The sequence below is a fragment of the Myotis nattereri genome (genome assembly GCF_964212035.1).
Source record: "Myotis nattereri genome assembly, chromosome: 3".
In the NCBI taxonomy this organism is placed as follows: domain Eukaryota; kingdom Metazoa; phylum Chordata; class Mammalia; order Chiroptera; family Vespertilionidae; genus Myotis; species Myotis nattereri.
In genome coordinates this window covers 207,320,264-207,335,142 of record NC_138077.1, presented here as the reverse complement: position 1 = coordinate 207,335,142, position 14,879 = coordinate 207,320,264, and the positions used below count along the sequence as shown (strand labels likewise).

The following is a 14,879-nucleotide window of genomic DNA, read 5'->3' as shown; positions in this document are numbered from 1 at the left end:
TGTCAGGATATTTCATAAAATCAGACACCAAAATGTTTTCTGAGACACGGAGGGAGCACTCAGAAGACCAGTGGATACTAGGTGGACAGGTGTCGCTGCACACACATTGTTTCACGATGGTCCGGGCACGCGAACGTGGAACAAAATCCCTTGCTGGGTAACTGCCCTCCGTCACAAAGGGCAGAATGGGGCCAGCCTTAGGGCATTACTGCGAAGAGAGGTTTTCACAGGTCCTCTGTGGTTTTAAGAGAAGGAGAGAACACTTTTCTACAGGTTATTCTTACCCTGCCAGCACCTGAAGCACGCGAATCTGAACCGCTACCTGTGCATCCTGCCTTTCTTTTTCTAACTCTGAGAAGGCCACATAAAGATTTACAGGGGGCTCTTCAGTTTCTGGAGGAAAGTTCTGATATTAGTCTGTTCCCTAAATTCTTGGTCTAGTTATCAGCAAAGTAGAAAAGGCAGCACAGCCTCTGCTAAAACACAGCAACAATTTTATCTGAACCAGGACGGAGATCTCTCCCTCTTTGTAAACAGAGTTGGCTATATAATATACATTTATATATATATTTTTTCCTAATGGAGATTTGATCCCAGCCTGGAGTGAGTGAGGTTGGAAATTGGGGTTTTGGTTTATGGGAGTAATTTTGTCCTTTGTTTTCCTAATTCTCAGTCCAAATGCTTGCCCGCTGGAAAATTCCAAATTAAAAGCCACAGAAAGGGAAAGGGGTTTAGAACATTATCTCTTTGCTCGCACAAAGTACAAGGCGTTTGTTTTTGGATAGTACTTCACATTCTGTTTCTTGTCCATCAGTCCTCCAAATATGATGAGCTCACCCCTGCCCTGTACCACTGTATGCAGGCTGGTTTCAGGAGGTCCAACCACAGAACTGCTAGTAAATACTTTCCATTTGACCCGCCCCTTCTCCTTGGTGTCTTTAATGTCCAGCACATACATCTGCATGGGCTTGCAGTTCATACTCTGGTACAAGGGTTTGCCAACATTGAGGGACTGTGGAGGGTGGTGGCCCAGGCGGCGGGCAATGGGAGGTAAGGAATGTCCATCTCCTTGGGCTGGCCCTGGCCGGGGAACGGGCACCGTTTCTCCACTGCTCAGGTTCTGACTCCCAGGGGAGCCTGGAGAAGATCCCAGAGGAGGACTTAGTGCTGCAGAGGCTGAGGGGCCCTTGGACGACATTGCTTTGATGGCTTCTAGGCTCCGGCGAAGGGCACCTGGGGAGACAGCTCCTGCAAGGGCGCTGGCCACATGTGGTGGGGTATGCACACCGTTCGTCTGTTCAGGAAGGTGTCTCATGCTTCCCCCAGCTGTCCTGTTGTCCACACCATCCATGTGATTGCTACTAGAAGCAGGTTTCAGGTCCCAATTCAGCTCTATTGATCCTAATCTCAGATCTTTCTGATCTGGTAGTGATCCTCGTCGAGGAGCTAAAGAAAGTCCCATTTTTAGGTCATATCCTTCAGTGGTAGATGGAGTGCTAGGAGATATGGCCTGTACAGGGCTGTCCAAGGAAGAGCCACCTACAGCTGCTGTTCCTGGAGATAAACTCCCACCATTGAGGACAGGAGAGCCATCTCCTCTGGCTGGGGAAAGGCTCCCTTCCCGGGAACCTGAGGGGGTCTGCCTCTGAGCTCTGGGTCTCAGTGTCCCCCAGCGGCCGTTAACACACGGAGCTTCATCCATGCTCCTTACTGGAGACTGAGAGCGGTACTCTCGGGTTTCAGGAACCAGGGCTGGAGGAGTGGCACTGATAGGTGATGGGCGAGAGTTCAAACTCGGGCTGAGTGGCGCTCTCCCACTGGGAGCCTGGCTAAAGACCACCACACACTGTCCCACCTGGAAGGCAAAAGACTTGTGCTCACTTCTGATCATTCATTCAACTATCAAACATTTATGCATGACCCGGGCATTTCATAGGCGCCTGAGATACAGAGATGAAAATAATGTAGGCTGCTTTCTAGGCTAAAGGGGAGATGGACGTGTGCTATTACTAGAATTATGTCTACAGAATAAAGATAGAGTGGAGGGGAGTCATTTTTTGTTGGGGGTTCCTGGGGAAAGTTTTATAGACAAAGAGATGCGTAAAGCTGGGACATAAAAGCATGGCCGGGGCCGCTGAGTTTTCTCTTCTAGGGATTCGTATACGTGAGAAACTCCCAAGGGCCACGGTTAATGTCCACCTATTTTGTGACATCAAAGTGTTTTCATTTTCCTTACAAATTTGCTTGGAAATCTGACAATTAATTTGGTTTCACAGTTTAGGATCTCCCCTCCTGCTGGCCTGTCAGTTCCCCGCTTACCCGGCAAGCTGGATGGCACCACAGTTCTGGGGCCCCATGATCTTCATTTTCTACCTTGAGTGGCTGCCAGGCCCAGGGACCTGGGTGCATGTGCAACAGCCAAGCATCCTTGAATAGCTGTAAGAGAAGGACCAACAATAGGACTCAAGTGTGATTCATGTTACAAAACACACACACACAGAACTGGAATCTCAAAGTTGTGCTGTCTGGTCTAGAGAGGGTATGGGCTATTCAGAAAGAAAAGAAAAATCTTTGGTTATTCATTCATCCCTGCCTTTATTCACTCATATATCACCACTGGCAGGAACAAGAAATTGTTCTTGTGACTCATTAATTGATTTTAAGTGGTTCTGAATTTTGCCTGTGGTTGTACATGCGTGCATGTGAGGGTAGGGAGTGGGGAGGTAGATAATACGTATCCATAACTTTCTGAACCTGCATTCTTAAAATGAATTCCATGTGCACTCAGACAGCTATCAACCTGCCTTTCTGTCCCATCCCTCCTTGAAAGAAATGACAGCAGCAAACCTTATAGCCAAAAGAGGAAGTGAGAGTAGGAAGAATATAGGTATAAATATTCAAGAGAAGAATGTCACTGATTAAAATTACCCACCCCACCCCCCAAAAAAGCAGAGAAAAAGGCCAGAAAATACAAAGACTATATACCCAAATGGGAAAGGTACTCTCTAAATGAAAATGTCACAAAAACAATCCTATAAGAGGAGAAGGGGAAGCAAGTTTGAACACTTAGCAGCAGGTGCATCGGGAATGCCACAGCAGCAATACTTACAGCATTGGGACCGCCACACCCTCCAAGGATTAAGATAGTTGCATCATCTATGACAATCTGGGGACAGGAAGAAATTTAAAATAAAACTATAAAGACAGAGGCATCTGACCTCCTATGCTTCAGTTGTATATGAAAATAGCCTTCCCCGCTCCCAAATGAGAGGATTACTTCTAATAACCATAAGCTCTCCATTCTCCCATGTCAAATTTGATCCCTGTGAACAAATGATGAGTCACCTGAATGGATATATTCTTTTTTGATCAAATATTAACATAAGAATGTCAACCACATTAAATGCAGGGTTCTCTTAAGAAGTGAAACAGCAAAGTAAATGCTTTGGGGAGAGGCATAATTATAAAGCCACTAAAAATAAATATAACCCATTAGAAGTTGAAAAGCAAATACCAGAAAAATAATGACAAATTCTCTTTTGGCTTATGCATGTTGGCATCTTACCAGATTCCCTCTCCTCCCTCTCCCATCCTAACAGAAAGATGCTACAGTATTTGCTAAATAGTTATTTTAATACCTGAGATTGGCCACCTCGAGGATGAGGACTGGGGCCAGAGATGTTTGGCTTGGACCACGCCCACTGCTCAAGGTCTAGGACCCAGACATCATTGCTCCTGTAAGATAAGGACATAAAAATGAAGGAGGTGGGAGCTACTGATATAATAAATAAAGTTACATTTATAAAGATGCCCCACAAAGCTCATAGTTAGCACTTAAACTATATTTTTTTCTGCTCCTTTCCCTGGAACCCATCTCAAGACCTTCAAACCTTTGTTCTTTCCAACTCACTCTGAAGTCACATACTAATACCTAAAGAGTTAACTGATGATAGCAGGAAATAGCTACTGGTCAAGATATAGTCTTTCTTTTTTAAAATTTATTGATTAATTTTAGAGGAAGAGAGGGAGGGAAAATGGGAGGGAGGGAGGGAAGGAAAGAAGAGAGAGGGGGGGAAGGGGAGAAGAAAGAGAGAGACAGAGAGAGAGAGAGAGAGAGAGAGAGAGAGAGAGAGAGAGAGAGAACATCGATTTATTGTTCCATCTAATTATGCATTCAGTGGTTGATTCTTCTATGTGTCCTGCCGGGGATCAAAGCCACAACCTTGGCGTATTGGGACGATGCTCTAACCAACTTAGCTACCCGACCAGGGCCAAGATATAATAGTTTTTCAAAAGTAAAAACCAGAAGGAAGAAAAAAAAATTATTCAAGTCAGCTCTTTCATTGTTAGGAGAAATTGATTTATCGATTCTGGCTACAAAAAGTAATTTCACCATGGCTAATGAGAGCTGTGGTTTTATCAAAGACAAACTGGCATCTCCAATCCCCAAGGGAACAGTATGGCAAGGACAGACTCCTAGATGGCAGTGAATATTTCACAGTCCCCTCTATGAGGTCATTTATTCACACTGGGAACACAGGAATAAGAGCACCAATACCTTAAGCCTTAAACCTCCTCACCTGGAGGATAGCTCACACTGCTAAACCAGATAGTGATTCAGATGGAGTGTTCTGGCTCTTGACTCTGGCCTGAGTTGGCCAGAGGTGGAGAGGACAGTGGGTATGGAGAACAGCAGAAGTGTGTTAGGCCTGTCACAGTCTTCTTGCTCCTACCCACTCTTCCACCTCATCCCATTTGGAGAGTGAACCATTCCCACCTGTCTTGTTAATCTACCTCTTTCCTTCCCTAAAGCCCCAAAGAGCATGAACTGGTTCATAAAGGACAGGACTCTCTGTTCCTTGGAAGGTGGCTTTCTGTAGGCACAGACAGAAGCAGACAAAGTGGAGGTTCCATCAGAATTTGATCCCACCAAATAGAACCACATACCAAACAAAGATAGACTACACAGACCTGATTCTATGAAGCAAGTTTTCATCTTAGTGATATGTGACTAGGCAGGGGTGGGCAAACTTTTTGACTCAAGGGCCACAATGGGTTCTTAAACTGGACCGGAGGGCCAGAACAAAAGCATGGATGGGGTGTTTGTGTGAACTAATATAAATTCAAAGTAAACATCATTACATAAAAGGGTACGGTCTTTTTTTTTTTTTTTTAGTTTTATTCATTTCAAACGGGCCGAATTCGGCCCGCGGGCCGTAGTTTGCCCACGGCTGGACTAGGGGATCAAAAAATGAATGCTAGGGTGTGATAACTAAACGGATTCATCAGAACCATGTTCACGAATACTGACCCTGACTGTTATTCCCAGGAGTGTTTACCTTCAGAGTGACAGGAAGCAAATCAATATACTTACATTTGCCGGGATCCTAAGGAGCCACCAAAGACAATCATTTTATCATCTATCACACAGGAGGAATGGCCGGCCATGGGAGGTGGCCCATGGGTCGTCACAATGCAGTTCCACCTAATATAAAGACAGGAGGGAGCCAAGAAGTCAGGAATCATCTGGATCCACAGCACTCCTGGAAGCTTAGTAGCCAAAACTGAAGAGTTCCCTGTTCTTCAACAGGCTCATTCATTTTTCTTGAAAGAGGAATTAATCTCTTCTACTTTTTTTCTTTGAAATAAGGGTTCTTAACTTTAGATTTTAAGGGTCCTGGAAACCTAAACTGTAGGCAAAATCTATAAATATGTAAAATTATTTTTCTGGGAAGAGTCCATAGCTTTCATCAAATCCTCAAGGAGATTTCTATACACAAAAGAGACAAGTAATCCATTCATTTAAAACATTTTATTCCAGATTGAAAAGATCTTATCTTTGTGGCTTACCAGTTTTTAGAGGGTGAGTAAGTGTGTATTTCATCAAAAAACCTCTCAGGTTGGTGTAGAGGATAAGGGCTTGGCCGTGTCCAGCCACCAAACAGCACCAGCAGGTCCTTGTACACGACCAGAGTCGCTCCGGCTTTGGGGGAAGGATAGGACCCTGGGAAAAGTCAATAATAGCATAGTTAGGATTCAGGTTCTTACAAGCCATGGGTAGGCTGTCTATGGGTAAACTTTCCCTGGAAGAGTAACAAAACGGGAACCAATTCTACAAAGAATAAGAGAAAGGGGGAGATAAAACTGGGTTTGCAGGTCTGAGAGAAAACCATCACCAATTTATACATCTTTTATAATTAAAACAGAGAAACCTGAGTTAGAGGGAAGTTAGCCTCTCTCAGTCTTTTTTTGCTCACCTGAAATTGGAATCAGAGTACCTCGATTATTAGATTGTTTTGTGTATTAAATACTACATTCAAAGCACCTAGCACAGTGCCTGGCACATAGCAGGTGCTCAATAAATGTTGATTCTCCTGCCCATCCCTTTACTACACCTAATGGAGAGCACAAAGGAAAGAATGTAAGGGATCCAGGGAGAAGTATGTATATATAGAGGCTAGGTACCTGGGTGCCACTTAAAAATAACTGCTGCCGCCCTAACCGGTTTTGCTCAGTGGATAGAGCGTCGGCCTGCGGACTGAAAGTCCCAGGTTCGATTCCAGTTAAGGGCATGTACCTTGGTTGTGGGAACATCCCCAGTAGGAGGTGTGCAGGAGGCAGCTGATTGATGTTTCTCTCTCATCAATGTTTCTAACTCTCTATCTCTCTCCCTTCCTCTCTGTGAAAAATCAATAAAATATATTAAAAATAAAATAAATAACTGCTGCTGGGGGGGGGGGGCTATAGGGAGGGTAAGGATACATATGTAATACCTTAATCAATAAAGAAAGAAAAAAATAACTGCTGCTACCAAACATAGGTAAAAAAGGAGGTAGAATGCAGTCCTCATTTGTCCTATGAGTGAAATGTTAACACAGTGACCTCTAGGCCCTTAGCTATGGGCCTCAGTAGCGCCAATGGGAGCAGACTTTCAAGGCTTGACATGAGGAATTCCAATGAAACTGTAGGCCTCACAACAACAGTGGCTACTAAGGCCCTCTAGGCTGGACCTCTGAGCTAGCTATGTTCACTAAATTTTGAAACAACAGAAATTTGGCTTATGCTGGAAAACTTTAGGGATAACAAATGTCCCACAGGAGCATAATTCTCAGAGTTTTTGTCTTTGAAACAATTGCTATTTCTTTCAATCCCTTACTCTACATGCCACCATTTGTTTTCTGAAGACCAAAGTATTTTATCTCAAAATCCAGATGTCAGGAAATTTGTTGTTGCTGTTGTTAAAGATACAGGGTCCATTTTTCAAAGGAAATCTTAAGCAGAAGGAATCACAATAGTATATTAAGCTGATAGCAGTTGAGGTGTTCCAATTTGGGTGGATAGCTTGGCCTCCTCCTTCAGCAAGAGTTATGGGAACATGGGTTGAAAAGTCCTACTCACGCTGCTTTAATGGTGTCAATTACAGTGTCTGAGGTTGAAAACGTAGAGCAGAGGACTGTCTTCCTTGGGATCCAACTTACGAGTAACTTTACATAATTTACTGAGAAGGTACCAGTCCTCAGAATATGGAGTAAGTAAGCATCTAAGAATACTTTGTGGCATCAGCTTTTTTGAACATTTTCCTAATAGAATAGACATTAAAGCAACAAGATCTCACCATGGAAACAAACCTTCTCTAGGAACAGCTCTTGTCAATCAGTTAGTTCTTACCTCCTATCCCACAGGAATCATGACTACTCATGATCTGTTGTCCTTCATAGAGTCTCATGATTTCTGGTTAAAAATTTCTACCTTTCTAAGAGGAAGCTCCCTAGCCCACCGAGAATCACTAACTAAATATAATGGCCTAGTTAAAATGCTTTTGTTACCCAAAGATGATTTCTTTTATGAAATAACAAATAAAGCTTCAAGTTCTTGTCCCTACCCTGGAACTCACAAGTTCTGTGAACAAGTTGGAAAAGTAAAGAATATATCTATATATACAGACTTCAGCAGAAAAACCTTCCAGAATGAAATTTGGATTTGAGATATTGAAAATCCTGGCTTTTAAAATCAAGTGTATAAAGTGAAGCAGCCGACCTAACGGTCCATTAAATAACAAAAGCATAGAAACAAAAAAGTTATAATGTAAACTGGGCAATTTGCATAAAAAAATTTGTAAGTGCATATACTTTAAATCAGCAATTTAATTTCTAAAAGTTAATCTAATGAGATAGCTTGACAAACAAAAAAAGGATGTTCATTTGCAGTGTTTCAATAGATAAAGGAATATCCATATAAAATAATATTATGTGACAATTAAAAATATTATGTGGCTCTCTGTATCTGTCTTAGAATAATGCCCATGCTCTATTAAGTAAACACTAAAAGGGGCAAAACATGGAACAATAACAGCTAACAGCTGATGGGCACTACGCTTCTGGCACAGTTCCTAGTGCTTTACACATAATTAATTCACTTAATCCTTTCAAAAACCCTAGGAGATAGTAGGCACCATTACAATCTCCACTGATAGGATAAATAAACTGAGGCACAGAGTGGTTACCGTCCTCAGGACACACATCCAATGAGTGTCAGAGAAGGAATTTTAATCTAGGCAAATTGAGCCCATTAAAAATAATCTATTTTCCTATAGGAGTTCATTACACATAAAGAAAGTCTAGAAGGCCTATAAATAGTTGATCTCTCTGAATGGTAGGATTACAGATGATTTTCACTTTCTTCTTTATAAAAGCTTTTCTGTACTGGCTGAATTTGCAAAAAGTGATACATGCAACTCTCTTTTCCTGCACCTTACCTAAACTCACTCCATTTGGTGAAGGCCTTTGTATGAGTAGAGTAGCTTCTCAATCCCTTATTCAAAATTCATTTGGTGACAATAAACTTGACCTAAAATGACGAGGCTATTGATAGTCTATTTAATCTACTCAGTGTGAGTATTCACTACGTGTTGATGCAGAAATATTAGTAAGTTTGATTATAGGGTGCTGTTCCAGACTCCACCAGAAGCATTAGAAAGGCATATGCATCATATTCCAATTCTAAAATAGAAAAATTCTGAATTCCAAAATACAATTAGTACCAAAGGTTTAACATAAGGAACTATGGTTAAGACCACAAGTGCTAACACCAGCCTCCCTGGGTCAGATCCCAACCCTGCTACATAACTAACTGTGAAACTCAGGCCTGTTACCAAATCTCTCTCTGCCTCAGCTTGTGTGTCTATAAAATGGAATTAAAGGACAGCATTTGCCTCATAGAGTGGTTGTGAAAATTAAATGAATTAAGTCATGGAATGTATTTATAACAGTGCTTGGTACTGTAATTGTTATTAAAGCAAATTAATATTAAGTTAATAACAGGTCAATTAGTCATAGACCTCTGACAATATGGCCACCTACATGGCACAGTTTATGAGAAAAGAAAAGAACTGGACATACTTAATTACTAGTATATAGTTAGAGTATTCCTGGCAGAATAACTTATTTTACTCAAGAATTATAACAAATAAAATTGTAACTAACATGATATGAAAGGGAACTTATCCCAAGTCCCAGGAACGTAAATAAAGTGCATCAAATGTGATGTGGAAGCAAAAATCAATGGTTAACATAAGACTAGATTGGATTTGTTCTTTTCATGTGTACTAGGTGTTTCCTGTAACACCTTTTAAAATAAATGATCAATGAATTTTCAGGATAGCCCTCATTTATTTGGGCAGGCCTTTAAACAGCCCAAAAGGCCCTTTACAGGCACCGGCTTTTGGCCGGGAGCCGGTCCATGCTTGCTGTTTCAAGGGACCTGGCATATATGGCATACTGTTCTTAATATGTTTGCTCACCTTCTTGGCACTATGTGTTTTAACCAAGGTCTCTGAGAAAGGTTGTTTCCCCAGGTAGGGATTTTCCCCTGAAGTTAGGGAGGGAATAAAACCTCTTAACTAAGTGCCAGGCGGGTAATTAATCACTTTAACTATGAACAATCATGCTTAAGCTACATAATCTTTACTTCCTGGAATGGAGATAAGAAACGCCCTAACCTTTGGAATAGAGATTGATAGGATTGGAATCAACTGGTATAAATACAGATGTAACAAGACAGAAAGACACAGAACTTAGAACACAGAACTTAGAAGACAGAACGCACACAGAACCTAGAGACAGAAGAACTTCGCTGGAGAGAACAGGGCAAAAGATCCTGGACTGAACCTGACTACAGAAATTGGCAAGAGAAGCTGACTAGAACCTGGTGACTGAACCTGGCTGGAGAACCTGGACAGAACCTGGCTGGAGAGCCTAGCGAGGGAACATGGCTACAGAACCTGGCTGGAGAACCTAGCAAGAGAACATGGACACAGAACCTGGCTGGAGATCCTAACCAGAACTTCGCTGGAGATCCAGAGCAGAACCTCTCTGGAGATCCAGACCAGAACTTGGCTGGAGATCCTGGCTGGAGATCCTGGCTAGGTTGCTGATCAACTGAACACTGTCTCTGTATCCTTCCTTCTTCGCTGACTCCGTCCACACCTTTGGGGACCCCTGGACCCGCTGGCGTTGGACCCCGGCAGCCTTTAAGTCTCCCAACAGGTCAGCAGCATCACTCCTAGATCCATCTGTCTCGAGTAAGCCTTGAATTGGCCAGCACAGGAGGTGGACGAAGCTGCACTGCCACCAACTAAATCACCGATTCCTACTCGTATGAGCCTCTAGAGCAGTGGTTCTCAACCTTCCTAATGCCGCGACCCTTTAGTACAGTTCCTCATGTTGTGGTGACCCCGAACCATAAAATTATTTTTGTTGCTACTTCATAACTGTAATTTTGCTACTGTTATGAATCGCAATGTAAATATCTGATATGCAGGATGTATTTTCATTGTTACAAATTGAACATAATTAAAGCATAGTGATTCATCACAAAAACAATATGTAATTATATATGTGTTTTCCGATGGTCTTAGGTGACCCCTGTGAAAGGGTCGTTCGACCCCCAGGTTGAGAACCACTGGGTCTGAAACTCTAGAGGATCTGAAACTTCTCTTTCTAAAGAATCCTAGAGAGTCATCAAGTGCCAGATAAGTAACATACTCTGGTATTCCTAGATAAACATTATTTTCATTTTTCTATAATAGTTCTTATTCTGTCTTTTCATAAGTGTCACTAGAACCCTCGGCTGGTACCTGGAGGAAACCTCTCTGCCCTTGCTGGGACCCAGAAAAACCATAAGATGCTCCTACTTATAACTCCTTTCTGTATCCCTGGTATAGAAAATTACTCAGCTATACTGGCTCCCCAATCCCTAACTACTAAGTATGCTATAAGCAGCCCAACTCAGGGTCAAATATATATCCTTCTCAGAGTAAAATGTGCTGAATCTTAGTCTATAGGACGGCTTATACTACCACTACCACCAATCAAATCAGGACCACTTTTCAAATTTCTGAGAATACTGACCAGGACATGGTCCTTACTCGCAGAGAAGCCCTTGACTGAACAGGGCAAAGTGTGTACCATGAATAACACTTCTTGCTGTAAAGAAGTTTTCTTCAGCTTGGCTAAAGAAACGGGCTTCACAATCTCTTGCCCCAGAGGTCTGGGCATCAATTAAAGATATAATACCATCCCTGTTAGCTACCTCCCCTTCTCAGACCTTGGTTTATACTGTTTTTATTACTCATCTTTAACCATTACCTATTTAACCTTTGGTATGTTTCATATCCTCCCATCTAGAAGCCCTAAAGCTACAAATGGTCTTCCACCTGGAACTGCAAATGGAGGCCGCTATATCCATCTTCCGTGGACCCTTAGATCGCCAACTTCCAATAGGACCCTGACTGCTGTCCTCAAACGACAGCCCAGTTGTCAGCAGGAAGCAGCCAGACAGACACCCCTGTCCCTAATGGCAGTTGGGGTTTCCTAATCGAAGGGGGGTCTGAAAGGAATTTTTAGGGGTGAAATAGGCAGGTTTAGAAAATTTTAGGAATTAAGGGTTTCATGGAAAAAAACACAGAGCTACAGAGTTGCAAAATGGTACATTGCCATAAGACAAGGGAGCTGGGAGCAGCAGAAGTTACATTTTCATATGATAAGGGAGCTGGAAGTAGCAAAAGGTAAACATCCTATCTAATAAAGGAGAAACATGGTAATTAGCCATACATCCACTACCCTTCCCATTGGCTAATCAGGGCGATATGCAAATTAACTGCCAGCCAAGATGGCAGCCGGCAGCCAGGCAGCTTGAAGCGCACATGAGGCTTGCTTGCTTCAGTGACAGAGGACTCCAACGTTCTCCACCTGCCGCTGCCGGCCTCTGAGCTTGCAGTTTGAAACATTGTTACAAATATAGAAGCTAAACAAAACCCCAGAAACCTGCTTTCAGCCAGCCGGAATCTCAGAGCTGGAGTTGAAACAGTGCTTCGATATAGAACCCAAACAAACCAGATACCTGCTTTCAGCAGCAGAGGCCTAAGAGCTGGAGCCAAGCCTCAGAGCTAAAGCTGGCCCAGAATAAAAAGAAAAAAAGAAAAAAAGGAGCAGTTGGGAGCTTCAGTCGCCTGCCAGCCTGAAAACAGCCCTCAGCCCCTCACCCAGACTGGCCAGGCACCCCAGTGGGGACCCCCACCCTGAAGGGTGTGTGACCAGCTGCAAACAGCCATCATCCCCTCATCCAGGCTGGCCAGGCACCCCAGTGAGGACCCCCACCCTAATCCAGGACACCATTCAGGGCAAACCAGCCGGCCCCCACCCATGCGCCAGGCCTCTATCCTATATAGTAAAAGGGTAATATGCCTCCCGGCACCGGGATCAGCATGACAGGGGGCAGTGCCCAAACCCCCTGATCGCCCTGCGGCTCTATGTGTGATAGGGTGTGGCGCCCCAACCCCCTGATCGGCCCTGCTCTGTGTGTGACAGGGTGCGGCGCCCCAACTCCCCAATCAGCCCTGCTCTGAGCCCGACCAGGGGCTGCACCTAGAGATTGGGCCTGCCCTCTGCCACCCGGGAGCAAGCCTAAGCCAGCAGGTCGTTATCTCCTGAGGGGTCCCAGACTGCGAGAGGGCACAGGCCCGGCTGAGGGACCCTCCCCCGCCACCCCAAGTGCACAAATTTTTGTGCACCGGGCCTCTAGTTTATAAAATAAAGGGAGGAAGAAAGCCCATGGGGCAGTGATGGCAAACCTTTTGAGCTCGGTGTGTCAGCCTTTTGAAAAACCCTAACTTGCCGAGGCCAGTTTGGCTCAGTGGATAGAGCGTCGGCCTGCGGACTGAAAGGTCCCCAGTTCGATTCCGGTCAAGGGCATGTGCCTGGGTTGCGGGCACATCCCCGGTGGGGGGTGTGCAGGAGGCGGCTGATCGATGTTTCTCTCTCATCGATGTTTCTAACTCTCTGTCTCTCTCCCTTCCTCTCTGTGAAAAATCAATAGAATATATTTAAAAAAAAAAAAAAGAAAGAAAAACCCTAACTTAACTCTGGTGCTGTGTCACATATAGAAATTTTTTGATATATGCAACCATAGTTAAACAAAGACTTATATTTTTGATATTTATTTTATATATTTAAATGCCATTTAACAAAGAAAAATCAACCAAAAAATGAGTTCGCGTATCACCTCTGATGCGCGTGTCATAGGTTCGCCATCACTGCCATAGGGAATAGGAGAACAATAAGGGTGAAGGAGGGAACCTCGCGTACTTCACGAGAGACTTGAGCTCAGAAGTTGCTATAGTGACCAAATCAAAGGGGAATAGTGACCACTCAGAGGGGATATTGAGGTACAAAAAAACTGCAGCCTTTATAAATTGTAGGAAAAAGGGACTCAGTGGGACTCTGTACTTGTTCTCCAATAAATTTCCATCTTTGCTATAAAAATAAAATAAAATAAAATAAATAATCAATGCCTGGCCAGTTGGTTGAGCATCATGCCATGCACCAAGAGGTCAACAGTTCAATTCCTAGTCAGGACATATGCCTAGGTTTTGGGCTCTATCCCTGGTGGGTACACAGGAGGCAACCAATCGATGACACTCTCTCATTGATATTTCTATCTCTCTCTCCTTCTCCCTTTCTCTTTCTATAAAATCAACAAAACATATTTTTTAAAAAATATCAATACTTTATGAGGCAAAGCAAATCAATATTTACCAGTTCTGGGTTCAAAGACATTACAAATGTAGTATAAGAATACTTACCTCTTAAGGGGAAAAAACTAATCATAGAATTAAGGAGTGTTGGGCCCAGCGGGCCTGGCTCAGTGGTTGAGCATTGACCTATGGACCAGAAAGTCACGGTTCAATTCCTGGTCAGGGCACATGCTCAGGTTGCAGGCTTGATCCCCAGTAGGGGGCATGCAAGAGGCAGCCAATCAATGATTCTCTCTCATCTTTTATGTTTCTATCTCTCTCCCTCTCCCTTCCTCTCTGAAATTAATAAAAAAAATTATATATACTTTTCATTGATATAAAGAGCGTTGGTAAAACACAGTATGTATAATCAAACCAGTGAAAATTCTATATATTAGACCTGCACCATCCAATACAGTCAACATTAACCACATGTTAGTGGCTATTGAATTGGAAAGCACAGATATAGAATACTGCCATCCTATATAATAAGAGGCTAATATGCAAATAGACCGAACGGCAGAAGAACCAGAACAACCAAACAACCGGTCACTATTATGTGCACTGACCACCAGGGGGCGTGCACAAAACATGGTGGGCGTTGGCCACAGCCGGATCGTGAAGCTGGTGGTGGTGGTGGGGGGGGAGGGCACGCCAGACCAAGGTGGGGCACTGGTCGCTGTCATCGGGGCAAACCTCTGGTGGTTACTGAAAATTCTTTGCTCCCATGTGCTGCGGTCCCGCCCGGCTCTCGCACCTGCTGCCGACGCCGGCCCCGCTCGCACCCACTGCCAGTGCTGTAGCCCCC

The 14,879-nt window shown here is 43.6% G+C and overlaps 1 protein-coding gene across 2 annotated transcripts in view; it reads right to left on the bottom strand.

The window, feature by feature from the left end:
• Positions 1–481: 481 nt before the first annotated feature.
• The window catches only part of FBXO42 (F-box protein 42), an 85,029-nt gene continuing 70,631 nt past the window's right edge, over positions 482–14,879 (bottom strand). For both annotated transcript variants that reach the window (XM_081086468.1, XM_081086469.1), the window contains 6 exons: positions 5,851–6,004; positions 5,375–5,485; positions 3,639–3,735; positions 3,110–3,166; positions 2,320–2,436; positions 482–1,855 (listed from right to left, as the gene is read on the bottom strand). In XM_081086468.1, coding sequence (XP_080942594.1) covers positions 740–1,855; positions 2,320–2,436; positions 3,110–3,166; positions 3,639–3,735; positions 5,375–5,485; positions 5,851–6,004 — 1,652 coding nt within the window. In that variant the 3' untranslated portion in view covers positions 482–739. The remainder of the gene's footprint in view (positions 1,856–2,319; positions 2,437–3,109; positions 3,167–3,638; positions 3,736–5,374; positions 5,486–5,850; positions 6,005–14,879) is intronic.